The 15,114-nt window shown below is 38.3% G+C and overlaps 1 protein-coding gene across 2 annotated transcripts in view; it reads left to right on the plus strand.

The window, feature by feature from the left end:
- The window catches only part of ccdc146 (coiled-coil domain containing 146), an 83,000-nt gene that overhangs the window by 23,290 nt on the left and 44,596 nt on the right, over positions 1-15,114 (plus strand). For both annotated transcript variants that reach the window (XM_055231974.1, XM_033989274.2), the window contains exons 2-3: positions 11,931-12,013; positions 12,617-12,832. In XM_055231974.1, coding sequence (XP_055087949.1) covers positions 11,931-12,013; positions 12,617-12,832 — 299 coding nt within the window. The remainder of the gene's footprint in view (positions 1-11,930; positions 12,014-12,616; positions 12,833-15,114) is intronic.

Raw genomic sequence — 15,114 nt, forward strand, 5'->3', positions numbered from 1 at the left:
AATAGACAATGAAAATTTTCCAAAAGTTTTTTCAAAAAATATGGCTTAAAAAATGGCCTATACTCTCCTTCTCCCGCTTCTTCTTCTCCCCCTTTCTTCCTCCTCTTCTGGAGCCCCAGTGTCAGAAGGTGGTCGGGGTTGTTCATCAGGGTCGCTGTTTCCAGCGATGTCTGGATTTGGTCGGCTTTCTTCATTCTGCATGGTAGATGTGGTGGCAATGTCAGTTTGGATTTGGGTTAGACTTCGTTCACTTGGGTCTACTGGTGACTTAAAGCAGTGTGATAAATGGTACCACACTTTAGATGTTTCTTTTTGAACTTGTACTGATCTTCCAGTGGACTGTAGAACTTGATATGGACCAGTTTGATATGGTTGAGTCCAGTTGTGTCGTTTGTGTACCTTCACATACACAAAAGATCCCGGGGTTATGTTCATCTCTGGATCAATTACATCTTCAAGATCATGTGTTCTTTGTCTACATTTATGTAGTTGCATCACTATTTCTTGGAGCTGCTGAACATATGAGTGATGTTGTTTGTCCCATTCTATAAATGGTGTATCTTCAGTGAATGAGCCTTCTGGTTTATGCATTTCTCTGCCTGTTAATAGGAGATGAGGAGAATATGACGTGGTTTTGTTCACGCTATTTCTGATGTCCATCAAAACAAAAGGTAAGGCAGTGACCCAATCGAGTTTGGTGGTTTTCCAAACCTTTGCAAGTTTTCTTTTGACAGTGGCATTCATCCTTTCACATACCCCTTGACTGGCCGCATGATAGACAGTACCAAAACGTTGGGTGATATTAAGAGCCTTTAGCACATCACGGACTATTTTAGCAGTAAAATGTGTCCCGTTATCTGACCTTATGACGTGTGGAATGCCAAATCGTGGGAAGACATCAGTAGTTAGGTGCTTAACTACTTCCTTGGCAGTTTCCGTCTTGCAGGGGAACGCTTCAACCCATCTTGTATACTCACAGACTATGACCAGTAGATAGCGATATCCTCGAACTCTCATTTCTGGACCCATGTCTGTAAAGTCCATGACAATTCTTTCAAAAGGCTTATTGGGAAGAGTATAAGTTCCTGGCGGTGGTTTACAAGCTTTCTTTGGATTCATGGTTTGACAAATGCGACAATCATCTATCCAATATTGCATGATAGACTTCATGTTTGGGTGCCACCACAAATCGATATGTTTGAGGATGGCTTCGTAGCTACGATGAGTAGGGGTGTGGTATTCGTCGTAGAGCATCTGCAGCAGTGAGATAGGAGCCACAATTCTTCCTTCATGATTTCTCCAGATTCCTGAAGGATCTTTAATGGCCCCACGTTGTTTCCAAGCACCATGTTCGTATGCTCCAGCTGCTTCTTGAATTTCTCTTATGTATGTTGCATCGATCAGGTTTGCATCAGGTAACTTCTCAATCTTTTCTTCAGTGCAAACAAGCATGTTTCTTGGATTATAATTTGCAGCTTTCTTTGCAGCTTGATCTGCGGCTTGATTGCCCAGGGAAATGGAGTCTGTTCCCTTGGTGTGAGCTTTGCATTTCATGATAGCAAGTCTTGATGGCAATTGGACAGCATCTATCAGTTGTTTGATCAGTTGTTCATGCTTAATTGGAAGGCCGGTCCCAAGTTTGAAACCATTTCTGATCCAGCCAGCTAAAGACAATGTGACAGTCTTGTAAGCATAAATTGAGTCTGTATAGATGTTTACTGCTTTGCCTTCTGAAAGTTGTAGTGCTCGTAACATTGCTGTTATTTCAGCTACTTGTGCAGAACCTTTTGCTATCTGCTGGGCTTCCATCAGACGATATTGGTTAGAGGGCAGTTGTTCCACCACTGCATACGAGGACACAATATGACCTTCTTTTGCTCTGTATGCACATCCGTCACAGAAAATGGTCATCTCTGGGTCTGAAAGAGGTGTAGTATGCAAATCTGCTCTCACATACAGTTCAGTTCTGACTTTTTCTTCACACACATGTGAAAGTCCTTCAGTCTCCATATTTACTGCCATATTGGTATTTCCTCCTTCAAAAGTAATATGGGACTGTTTCAAAGTCTTTGAAATATGATTGGATCTTCGTGCAGTAGTTATGAACAAACGAGAGTTGAGATAAGCAAGTATCCCATGTTGAGTGTGCACCACCAGTGGATGATTTTGTACAATATGTGAAGTCTTCTCAATTGTCTTTGCCAGAGCAGCCAGATAACGAGCACAACCAGGTTGAGTTTGTTCATGGGGATCCAACTTACAAGAGTAGTGTTTCAGCACTCTTCGGCTCTGATGATGCTTTTGATAGAGAACAGCTTGGACAAATGATTGTTTCTCTGTCACATCTAGATGGAAGGGAATGTCATAATTTGGAGCACATAGGCTGCATGCTGCACAAATAGCTTGTTTTGTCTTGATAAATGCTTCTTCAGACTCCGTCGTCCACTGTAAATTGGCTGAGAGGTTATGCATACCATGGGGCTTAATGAGTTCTCGGAGGGGCGTTGTGAGTTCGGTATAGCCAGGGACGTACTCCCTAGAGTAATTGCAGAGTCCCAGGAAACTGAGCATTTGACGTACCGTAGTTGGTTTTGGAGTACTCAGGATAGCATCTTTGTTGTTGGCAGACACTCCTTGCGCACCGTTCGACACCTCTCGTCCGAGAAAATGCACAGTTTGTCTTGCAACTTGTATCTTTTGCCTTTTTACCTTGTACCCCTTTTTCGACAGATGTGTGAGCAGTTGTACTGTTGCTTCTAGGACCTCTTTTGCCGTTTTTCCAGCGATGAGGATGTCATCCACATAAGTGATCAGAGTGCATGTCTCTGGAAACTTCAAATCTGCCAGGTCTTGTCTTAGGAAGTGGCTGAAATAACCGGGACTGTGTTTCCATCCCATGGGCATTCTTCGGTAGGAATAGACTTTGTCTCCGTGTCTGAAAGCAAAGTACCTCTGGGAGGAGGCCTCCAAGTTGATTGTGAAGAATGCATTTGCCAAGTCTAAGACAGTGTAATACTTATGCTCTGGTGACAGATTATTCAAGGCGATGTAGGGGTCTGGCACTGGATATGATTCTCCAGCTGTAACTTCATTGATTGGACGGAAGTCTTGAACCATCCTCCAGTTCTGCAAGTCCGATTTCTTCACTGGAAAGAGAGGTGTGTTGTATTCTGATTCAGTTTCATATATCACTCCAGACTCCAGCAATCCATTAATAGTTTCTTGAATCCCCATTACTTGGTCTTCTTTGAGTGGATATTGGGGATGGTATATCGGCTTGCTTGTGGTGAGTTGCACTTTAACAGCATGTTTCGTCTGACCCACATCATTCGGGTGCATCATCCATATGTGTGATGGTACTTGGGCAAGATACCTCTCTGTATCCGGATGATTCTCGAAAATTCGTTGTCTGGATTGCTTGGATGCTCTTGTGTTATCTTCAGAGCCCTGAGGTAGCACAATTCTGAATATTTTGTGTTGTGAGTTGTAGAACACACCTCCGATTTCGGTGGCTTCATACTGAAGACTTGAAGCCAGCTTGACCATTGGACCAAGTTGTCTTGGTGAATGATGTTTGGATATGGCCAGCGATACGTGTGGTGTGCTTTCTTCACTCCCCCTGGAATACGGTCTCAGTTCTTCTGGGAGGGAGACTGCGAGTGCCATACCTTGAGGGCCCAAGTAGAGATATGAGTAGTTCACTTGAAAAGTCTGTCCATCCACCTTTTGCCATAATTCGTCATAGGTCTCATCATCAAGTGTGGAGTAGTATAGAGTGACATGCAAGGGGTCAAAAGGTTCACTGAGTGGATATAGTGATCTTGCCCATGTTTTGTAGTTTTGCCATAATGCTGATGCAGTGTTACCTTTTTCTGGATCTGTGAGTATTTCTGTCCAATAGATTGTGACTTGTGACTTTGAGTCTTGAGCAGTATCTGGAGAAAGGTACAAGATCTCAGTGGTTTTACACATAGTTGCATCTCTCAGTATCTTGAGGGTTTCACATCGGTCCAGTATTTTGTGACCTTCGGGGCAAAACACCACTGACAATGATAATTTGCACATCAAGTCTCTTCCACATATGGAGATACTGCAGTCAGGCAAGTATAAGAATTCTTGTTTCACTGTCTGTTCATTCATTGTTACTGCCAATGGTTCAGTAAAAGTTCTTACTTCTGGTTCTCCCACACAGCCGGTTATGGACATAGTCTTCGATGAGAGTGGAAATTTCTGTCGAATGCAGGATACTGTGGCTCCTGAATCCACCAAAAATTTAATCTTTTGTCCATTTACCTTCAAGACCACCATTGGTTCGCTCTTCCATGGTTTTAGCGAATGGTCTGGCTGTAGGCCCCTTCAGTAGTCATAGTGTTCATCCAAGGATCCATGAACATCTCTTCCTCCTTGATAGTAAGCTCCGACGTTCATGAGTCTTCCATTTGGAGGTGGGGGCATTGGACCGGCTGTCTGCTGTGGCATCATTGGTGGCTGCTGTTGTCGGTTGTATCTCTGCATTGGTTGCCTGTATTGTTGAAAATTGTGTGGCTCTTGCCTTTGTCCTTGAGATGCTAAGGGACAACTTCTTCTCCAGTGTCCTATTCCATGACATAGGTGGCACTGATCACGTCTTGGATTGTTCATGTAGCCAGTACCTTTGTTTCTTCTGGGGTCTCCAAAACCTCCTTGGTTCCTTGATTGAGGACCGTTGTAAATCATCACTGGCACATTTGGTATTGACATAGGCTGACCTGTTTGGGAGTTGGGTGTCACTGCTGTTGCTTGTGGTTGCTGTGTGTTCATCACCATCTTGATTGCAGTTGTTAGTTGTTTTGTGACAGATAACATGTCTTCTTCAGCAGGGTCTGACTGTATACTCATCACATTTGTGTTCTTATCTTTCTTCTTCTCTTTAACTTCAGTTTGGTATTTCTGCAATTGCAACTTCACAGTAGCCAGTTCCAACTCCTTCTTCTGGTCCTCAAACGCCTTCCTGTTTCTCTGCCACTTGTTTATTTCATGATTGCAATGTGCATCAAAGTCGTCTTCAGTCTTACGGTACAGCCCCATCACATTTTGCAAAGCCTCTTGAACCTGGTTAGGCATCCCCTTGACCAGAACAGACCTGAACATGACTGACATACCAGTTCCTGGCTCAATTGGTTCTCCAGTGACATCATGATATAGGCTTGTGGCACGTTGCTTGAAGCTGTAATAATCTTCAGTATCTCTCATCTGCATGGATAACAACTCTTCTGTCACAATGCATGGATATCGTGTCCTGAGTTCTTCTTCCAGGATGTCTCGGAAGATGTGAATGGCATTGTTATTCTGTAGCCGCATTCTCAATCTTCTTTCTATGGCCTTTCTGATGTTATCAGCGACTGTTTCATCGGCAGCTTTGATTAGGGCAGCTTGCATGTCTCCCCAACATAGTTTATCTCCAGCCGTCTGCTTCAGGAGAGCTCTCATCCATGGCACGCCTCCTTTGGTCAGCTTTGGTAGGGTGAGCATCAGGGCACTCCAGTCCTTTAATGTGAATGGCTGGTAGACCACTTGTCGGCCATCCGTCCTTATTGGAAAGACAGTTGCAGGTTCTCTTTGTTGGATGGGATTGATGGTACCGTTGATGTATGCCTCTTCGTATCGAGTCTCTTCAACAGTTCCGCTGAACGATCCATCAACTGAAAAGGGTTCATCATTTTGTTTCATTGAGACTTCAGCCATAGCACCTCTAGTTTCATCTTCTTCAGTCCTTGAGAGCAAACTTCCGCTTGTCTTCGTTGTCATCTCTTGGTCAGGCATCATTTCTTGTCTTTGCATGCGTCTCTCGTCATCACTTCGCTTCAGCTTTTTCTCAGTTTCAATAATATGAGCCAGTGCAGCTACTTGGTTTTGGACAGAGTCAATTTTTTCTTCTATTTCTCTTGAGCATGCTCCAACAGATGTTAATGCCAACTCTCCTCCAACTACCTTGTGAGTTATCTTCGGGGTCAAGCATGCAGCCAGGTCTGATGTCATCATGGAAGCAGAAGATTTCCTCAGCACTGGGTTTTTGCTGGTGGTACCTGAATATGGTGGGGGCAGAGCAGCTTTTCTGGACATCTCATACCAGCATTCTTCATCATGTGGGGATGGACTGGTTGCATACCGTAAAGTACTGTCGAGACGTGGAACATCATCATCTGTGTTGTCTTCATCCCATCTTTGTGATCTTTGATTTTTCTTTAGTACTTTACTGCCAGTCACTTCTTCTTCATCATCAGAATTTTCAGGTTCTTCCCAGGACTTTCTGTGCTTAGAGCGTGTGGCATATTTGTGTGATGTTTTATTTTCTTCAAGGGTTGGATATACGCCTGCTGCAGGTTCGTTCGGTTTCTCTCTCAGCAGTTCTTCCTTCAGGGACACTTCCTTCTCCTTCGGCTTAAGAACCAGGATAGAAGACAATTCTTTCGTTTCTTTTATCACAGTCATCTCCTTTGCCCATTTATGCATCTTCTTCGCCATTCTCATCTCATTCTCGTACTTCTGTATTTTTATTTGACTCTTCATCTCATTTTTGTGCTTTTGTATCTTCAATTGGTTCACCTTTCTTACTAAAGCACTTCGGGTTGGGTCCAATTGGCACTGTTTGATCTTCTCCTTGTAGTAGTTTTTGATGTTCTTCCATTGTTCTTCTGTGGGGGCAATGGCATCTTTTCCACCATGGATCATTCCTTTTTTGACATATTTTTTAATAATGACTTGAATGATGGACTGGGTTTCTTGGGCCTTCTTTGGATCTGCCTCCTCCTGCAGGGCTTTATTTTTCCAGAATTCTACCAATTGGTCTAGCGTGATGAACTGGGACATTGTGATATATATTGTATTATAGTATTTTGTTAAATTACCCTCTCGGCTACTGTATAACAATTTGGATATTGTTTTAAATTTGTTGTCAAGTCTATGATTTTGGCAGAATGAGTCACTATTTAATGAACAGTTTGTCTTTCACTATCTACCTGTGGACTCTAAAGGGGTTTTGATCTCGAAGGGGGCGTCTTCGTTCCCTCTTCCTGTCTTTAATTTAGTTTCTAAAAAAAAAAGAAAAAACTTAACTTAGAATGAGTTACTATTTAATGAACAATTTGTCTTTAACTATCTACCTGTGGACTCTAAGGGGTTTTTGATCTCGGAGGGGGGGCGTCTTCGTTCTCACTTCCTGCCTTTAATTTGGTTTCTAAAAGAGAGAAAAAACTTAACTTAGAAGACTTAAAAAGAGCTCGAAATTCACCCAAAAGCCAGCATTATCCTATTTTAGTACTTGATTAAGATCATTTATTTTATTTATTCTTTTGTTTATTTATTGCTTCCTCTTTTTTTTTTTTTTTTTTTTTTTTTTTTTTTTAATATATTTATTTATTTTTAAGTTTCATTTTCAATTCAATTTAATTTTTTCCAATTTCAATTCCAATTCAATTTTTTTTTTTTTTTTTTTTTTTTTTTTTTAAATTTTAAATTTTTATTTTTTTTTTTTTTTTTAATTTTTTTTTTTTTTTTTTGATTCCAATTTCAATTCAAATTTTTTAATTTTAATTTGTATTAGTTATTTATTTATTTATTTTTTTATTTTTTAAGTTTTAAAATTATTCTTTATTATAAATATATTCTTTATTATTTTTATTATTTAAATTTAACAATCCTGCTAATTATTATTATAATTTAATTCTGTTTATTTCTATTAGTATTATTTAAAAAACAGTTTTAGATAACACCTTTCAACAACTACACTTCACTCAGCCCCAACAGGGCATGAACAAAGATTCAATCAATAATGACTAGACCTGACCAATAGCGACCTAGGCCCAACAATCACTCAATCTCCATCCTAAATAAACATCCAACCAACAACTAACTGACCTGCGCCACGTGCAGCTACCCACACCTAGTCAATGATCAACCAACCACCAGCGCATGCACCTGCAAACGCACACCCAAGTATCAACCCAAATTGACACTCAAACATGCGTCCACAAATACACACACAAATGGCTAGCCAAGGACCAACCAAGCACAAAACTAGCATGAACAACTACACACAACACAAGCCAATAAATTCCAAATCAAGTGCTCACTTAAGGCCACAACCAAACAGTCCCTAAGCCCGAATCACCACCAATTAAGTACCTGCACTTCACTAAGGCCAAATAGGGTGCAGCCATTACAAAGTGCCACCCAGTTTTACTTCACATCCACCTAATAATGCAAAAATGTAAACTACAAAATGCCCAACAATTGTACAACAACAGCTTCACTTCATATCCATTAAGCCTTGCGTTTTCCTTCCAATAGAGTTACATTACAAATACTTTAAACTTTTCCCCAATTTGCATTTCCCAGCTCTCAAAATAAAATCTTAAAGTAACAATTTTTTTTTTTTTTTTTTTTTTTTTTTTTTAATTTGGGGTCTATCTTCAATCTGTCTTCACACTAATGAGTTAATTACCAGATTAGTTAAGTAATTAAATAATACATTTTTGTTTTGGTTAGTAGACCCTACTTTAATGGATAATGTACAATTTTGGAACTCAAAACCTCCTGCAACTCTTAATTTCCACCACTGCATTGTGTTTGTTGGTTGTACAGTGATACAAATTAAGTTGAGCCACGTTATAGGAGAAACCTGGAGACAACTTGAACTTCAAAATACTTGATTTGATTTGATTTGATTTGATTTGATTTGATTTGATTTGATTTAATTTAATTTAATTTAATTTAATTTAATTTAATTTAATTTAATTTAATTTAATTTAATTTAATTTTTTTAATTTTTATTTCTTAATTTATTTATTTATTTTATGAAATTTGTCAAAATGAATAAGTGACTCAGTTTTGATGAAGAAATGAGTTCTGCTGTAACAAAGTTGTTTTTGTAGTCATAAATTATCCCAGGACAACACAAGGCTCAACCTTTCACAATGAGAAGCAAAACCGTCATCCCACAACCATCAAGCATCCAACAAATGCAAAGCAATATCCTTATTTCAAATACATTGAGCAATTATCCATAAACAACTAACACATGTAAAACCATAGCTTCATTCCACATGCATTAAACAATTATCCACAAATAACCCAATAAATGCAAAATAATAGCTCTGTTCACATAAATCAAACAATTATCCACCAATATCTAGTAAATGCAAAACATTAGCTCCATTTCACTTAAATAAAACAATGATTCACACAACTAGTAATTGCAAAATATTGGCTTTCTTCCATTTAAGTCAAACAATTATCCACCACTAATCCAATAAAGGCAGAACATTAACATTATTCCACATAAATCAATTATCCAAAAATAACTAGTAAATACAAAACAATAGCTTTATTCTACTTAAATCAAACAATTATTCATGAATAATTCAATAAATGCAAAACATTAGCATCATTTCACATAAATCAATTATCCACAAATAACTAGTAAGTACAAATCAATAGCTTTATCCTACTTAGATCAAACAATTATTCACAAATAATTCAATAAATGCAAAACATTAGCATCACCTGACATCAATTAAACAATTATCCATACAATTGCCCAATAAATGCAAAATCAATCCTTTACCACATTAATTAAACAATTATCTATACCTTCTATTAACTTCCAATCATAGCAACAGTTTTTTAATTCTCCCGATTAGTCAATTTATTTATGTGAATATCATTTTAAAAGAACCATAACCCATCTGGCCACTACAAGATACAGCCACTAACAAATATCATCCAATAATATATCAGTTAACCATTTAAACTGTCTATTTTGTATCACAATCATCCCAACTTAAGATGGAAGCTGAATCAGGGAGATTTAATGCCATAATTTTAGTGGTCCGTGGCGAACACAAGCATAACAATAAAGCCATAATCAACACAATAGCCAGAGTTAGAAAAACAGCAACAAATGCAGCCACAATATAAATAACATTTCCTTTCAAGATATTTTTTAAGGCATCATACTCTTCTTTTAGATCTTTTAGCATTTTAGCGACATTTGCTGAGTTTGACGGACACAAGTTTTTGGTTATAATTCTAGCTTCGTCTATAATCTCTTTTACCATTTCATTCTTTAATTTCTTAATCATAGTCTCTATTTTTGTTTCTTGTGTGGATTTTGATTCAGAAACTGCTCCAATTGTAAGCGTAACCTTTTTCATAAGAGTGCCAATTTGACTTTTTATCATTTGGACATCAAACAGACTATTTTCACTAGCATTTTGGTATGTCACATTAAGATGCTTGCTATTTTTGACCGTTGTATTTACATTTCTTATTGTATTATTTTCACAAATATTGTCAATATTACGTAGTTCCTTACTACCAAAAGGATATGAGATGCAAACACAGCCAATATTAGAACGAATGGGCTGATTGTACCATGTACACTGTATTTTGGTCTGGGTTACATTATCTTTTTGCTTGGGGATATTGCTAATGAAATCACAAACTTTCGAGTGGACACCGTGTTCCGGCGAATAAGTTGCTATTTCTTGCTCTTTCCTAGTTAAGTCTACCAAGTTAATTCCATCTATTAATGCTTCTGTTTCACAGGGAATATAAATGATGCCAATCTGAATTATTGCCCCTTTATCAACTTTGCAGTAACAAGTAATTTCATGTTCATTCTGAGTAAAATTCATTTGAACAGGTTCGTTTGCTTGAGCTCTTATTATGCTAATAAATATTGTTGCCAGCATTACATATAGTTTTTTTGGGTACCACATTTTTATATAAACTTGATTAAACAGTTTTGTTTTCTTTTTTAGTGTAAAGTTTTAACCACTAAATATTTTTTTTATAAAACTTGCTTTTTTTCTCTCTTCGTGCTAAGCCATAAACACGGAAATGATTAACTTTGTTTCTAATCACAATTTACCTGATCAAAGTCTAAACTTGCTACTTATTGTTAATTCCTAGTGCTTTTTTTCTCTCTTCGTGCTAAGCCATAAACACGGAAATGATTAAATTTGTTTCTAATTACACTTTACCTGATCTAAGTGTAAACTTGCTATTTATTATTAATTCCTAGTGCTTTTTTTCTCTCTTCGTGCTAAGCCATAAACACGGAAATACTTACTAATTTAAAGTTATAACAATTAATTGCACAGAATGTCCCAAGAGCACATCACATTAATTTAGCATTAAACCAATTGACAGAAATTCTATGAAAAAGGCCTCTGTCGTACCGTCTTTTGGAGCGCTCGTTTTTGCGATGTCTTTCTCAGGCGTTCTGTGGAGGAGAAGGTTCGCCCTTGCGACCAGGACTTAGCATCACGTCGGGGTCACCAAAACTGTCAGTTTTCCTGGACGGCGAACTAGAAGCAGGAGTCGAGAAGGCCGGGCAGTTTCAAATCAGTCTCTTTATTCAGCAGATGCAGGCATCAATCGAATGAAACACCAACTGTCTCCTGTTTTACATCTCTACTGTGGCTCCTTATATACTAGTTAACACACGTCATAATTCCTCAATAATTAGCTAGAAATGTACAGCACGCAGATTGTTATCTGGGTTCAATGAAGACAAAGTGCACAAAAACAAGCATTTTTAGCTGATCTTTCAAAGTATCATCATATATGGAGGTTCAGGGTACATATACAATCTCATGCCACGTTGGCGCACACGTAAACAGGAGTACAAAGTATGATTTACCATATTACATGGAATAATAATCTCACAGACAGCTGATGAATGGTGGGAAATGTGGATAATAAATTGCATTTGTCAGCAGTATACCGATAAGGTTTTACAAATGTTGGCTCATAAAAACACTTCTAGATCTTCTGTCTAACATGGGGCCATTTATTCCTCACAGTTCTCATTCATTCTGAAATATTCTGGGGTGAAAGTGGTTCTCCTGTGTAATGATAATATTTTTTCTCTTTGTGCATTTCAGCTTTTGTCATCAGGTAAAATCAACAACAATGAAGTGTCCAAAATAATAAACACTTTCAAGCGGCTTCAAGAAGCTCTTAAAAGGTAATACTTTCTCTTATCACTGCTGCTGCCATAGAAATAAAGCCTGGCAGCCTGCCCTATTCACTTTTGTATTGAAAAAGATCTGGACCCACTCCCATACAAATGCATTTGCATGAAATTAATCACACTCAACAATTAGAACATCTGAAATAGGACAGGTTTTGAGTATGCATGTAGATGTCATTGACTAAACAATACAATGAAAATATTACTTACTTTTACTCAGATGTTGTTCAAGCCCTGTGTCAATAAAACCTGGCTCAAGACTTATTGTGAAAGAAATCCACCAAAAATATCAAATTGCGATTTTTCTGACAATGTTTTAATAGGATTTTGTTCAACGTTTACATTTTAATTTCACTCAGAAGAACATGCAGAAAGACTGAAATAAGAACTGTCAAACTAATACTGAATCACATTTCAGAACATGTTTGTACAGGTTGACACTAGAAGGTTAGCAGATTTTATACAGAAAAGACTATTATCTTACTAATAGGATATTTAAATTTTAGTGTGCAGAGGAAATCTACATTTACATTTGTTATTTGCAGATCTCACCATAGTAGTTTGACTTTATCTCAACCTTTATATGTTGTGTTATAGTGGGCAGGAAGCCGAGGTTGCACTCCTTGGACAGGCCAAGTGTTCTCATGCTGAGCTGGAGAGACTGCAGGTCAATGTGGAGAGAGCTGAGGAGCAGAGCACTGCTGAGGATCAGGACAGTGAGGTCATCAAACTGAGACAAGAGATTCTTCAAGCGTACAGCGACGTCAAAGCAGCTGAGGACAGAGATTACCGCACCCAATGTGATCTGCAGTGGTGAGAAAGATACATTGTGTTCAGTTCCTCAATTCTGTTCAATTAACTGATAGTGTTATCGCCATCACTCACCTATTTCCAGACGGACATTGGTTTTGGGGAGTTAATATTTGACAAAAAAAAAACAAAACACACACACACAAAAAAAACACGTAAAATACTTATAGGTCCCATAATAGTATGCATAACTTTAAGGAGGCTGCTTGAGCATTTCATATAATTTTGTGTCTTCATGAAAACATATAGTGGTGTTTTTTTATTTTAGCAGACATTTCAGTAAACCTGCTCATTACACACTCATCTCTGTTAACACATTCCTAGCATCCTAATTATTCACAAAGTGAGGAATAACTTTGTTTTGCTAAAAGATCGCTAAGATTTTTAAGGCAGTAAAAATCAGGTACAGTGCCTTTAATACGATACTCATGCATATTTCTGCTTATACCTACACTTACTATATACTGTACATCAGGAAGAAGCCCAGGGGACAGAGGTAAGGTAAAGCTAAGCACGTAAAGATAGAAATTGTGCAGTGTATTATAGTGATGTAAGCAGGGACACACGCATACAGGAGACGAGTGCCGGTGAATAGCCACATCGGGGACCTAACGCTGAGTAGTGAGCTGAGCGAGGCAGCATCTCCACACAGATAGTATTGACTTCGGAGGGCGTTTGGGAGACGGGTGAAGGTGAAGGAGCACAAGACACAAACACAGTCTTTTCCACTGTGGCTTGAGAGATATCTCGTCTGGACTATGTTGTTTTTATACAAGAAATTCAATAAAAACTGAAAACTGAACTGATGAAATCTCATGTATGAGGAATGAAACACCTTAAAGCTAGGATGCTAGGAAAACTTTTCTGGTAGCTAACTCTGAAACACATCTAAAATAATATTTGAACTGCAACTACACAGGAGTTCAGTGATTTTATGAGGTAATGATTCACAGGTTTCACAGCATATTCACTGTGTTTACAAAACCGTGTTTACAAAATTGCACTTCTCCACGGCAACCAAGGGGAACTTCAGCTGACTTATTTCATTTTGAAGAAGCAGCAGCTCTACTCAAAGCTTCTCACTATTTTTAGTCTGTAATAACACAAATATTGACTGTAAAGGTGTGATTTTATTCTACTCTATTCTACTCTAACTCAACTACCGGTAGTAGTGTTTATGGTACAATATGGAGCATTCACTGTCAGTCCTGAAAACTGTTGTGGAGGAAGTAGAGACATGTAGTACATCTGCTGGTGTAGCTTTGGCTTTCATTTCCCGAACTTTCCACCACCAATAACAGAGTGTCCAAAACTAGCACTCCCTGTAACTGTTTCCCTCCTCACTGTACACTAAGATCACGGGAAGGTCAGAGCAGGACTGTTAAGCAACACAATATGACACACTAACATTACATTACAAAATCAAAAGTATTTTTTATTGGCTGTTTTTTTATAAATATTGTTAGCTGAAAAATTGACGTGAGTGATGTCAGGTAAGGTTTATAAGGGGTTAAATCTCAAGCTAGATGTAACATTATATGTTTTTCAAATTACCTAGCAATGGGATTACTAGTTAACACACACTTGAAACATCTAATGAGCTTTTGAGGGTATCTGATTGTGTTAAACTCCCACAAATACACCCAGACTTCTGAAAACATCAAATCAAATAGGAGGAGGAAGTGAATTGGCTGGCAATTTGAAAGTCTGGAGGGACTGGTGCAGCACAAAGCATCAGAAGAGAGACGAAAAGCAGTGTAAACATCTTTAATGTTCATATTAGACCCCATTTACTCAATACTTCAATACTTCATTGGTCTTTAAAACACTGTTTCTATCTTCGCCTGCCTGCATTGCATCTTGCTCTGAACTGCCTCTGCAATATGGAGCTACTCAGCAGATAAAGCCACAACCTCACACCAGCGATATGATCTGTAGGACATGGTCGTTTTGCACCGCACACACACCAATGAACAGCAGAAGTAATTGAAATATTACATTGAAATCACTTACATAGCACTCTCCCAGGATGCCGTATGGACAGTTTTCGACAGTGAATGTGCATATTGGATGTGACAATTCTCTGGTCTTTAAACTGTAACTGTTTTAATGCTTCTATAATCTCTTGCACACTTTTTTTGCTTTTCCTTTCTTAAATGAATTGAGGTTTACACATGACAAGCAGATGCTAGCCTGCAAATATGCTGTTTGAAATCTGCGCCTCCCTTATCTGTGGCCAAATAGATAGAGGGGAATTCAGCACTTTCCGCCACCCACAGCTTTTA

This window comes from Periophthalmus magnuspinnatus, chromosome 23 (assembly GCF_009829125.3).
Source record: "Periophthalmus magnuspinnatus isolate fPerMag1 chromosome 23, fPerMag1.2.pri, whole genome shotgun sequence".
Classification (NCBI taxonomy): Eukaryota; Metazoa; Chordata; class Actinopteri; order Gobiiformes; family Gobiidae; genus Periophthalmus; species Periophthalmus magnuspinnatus.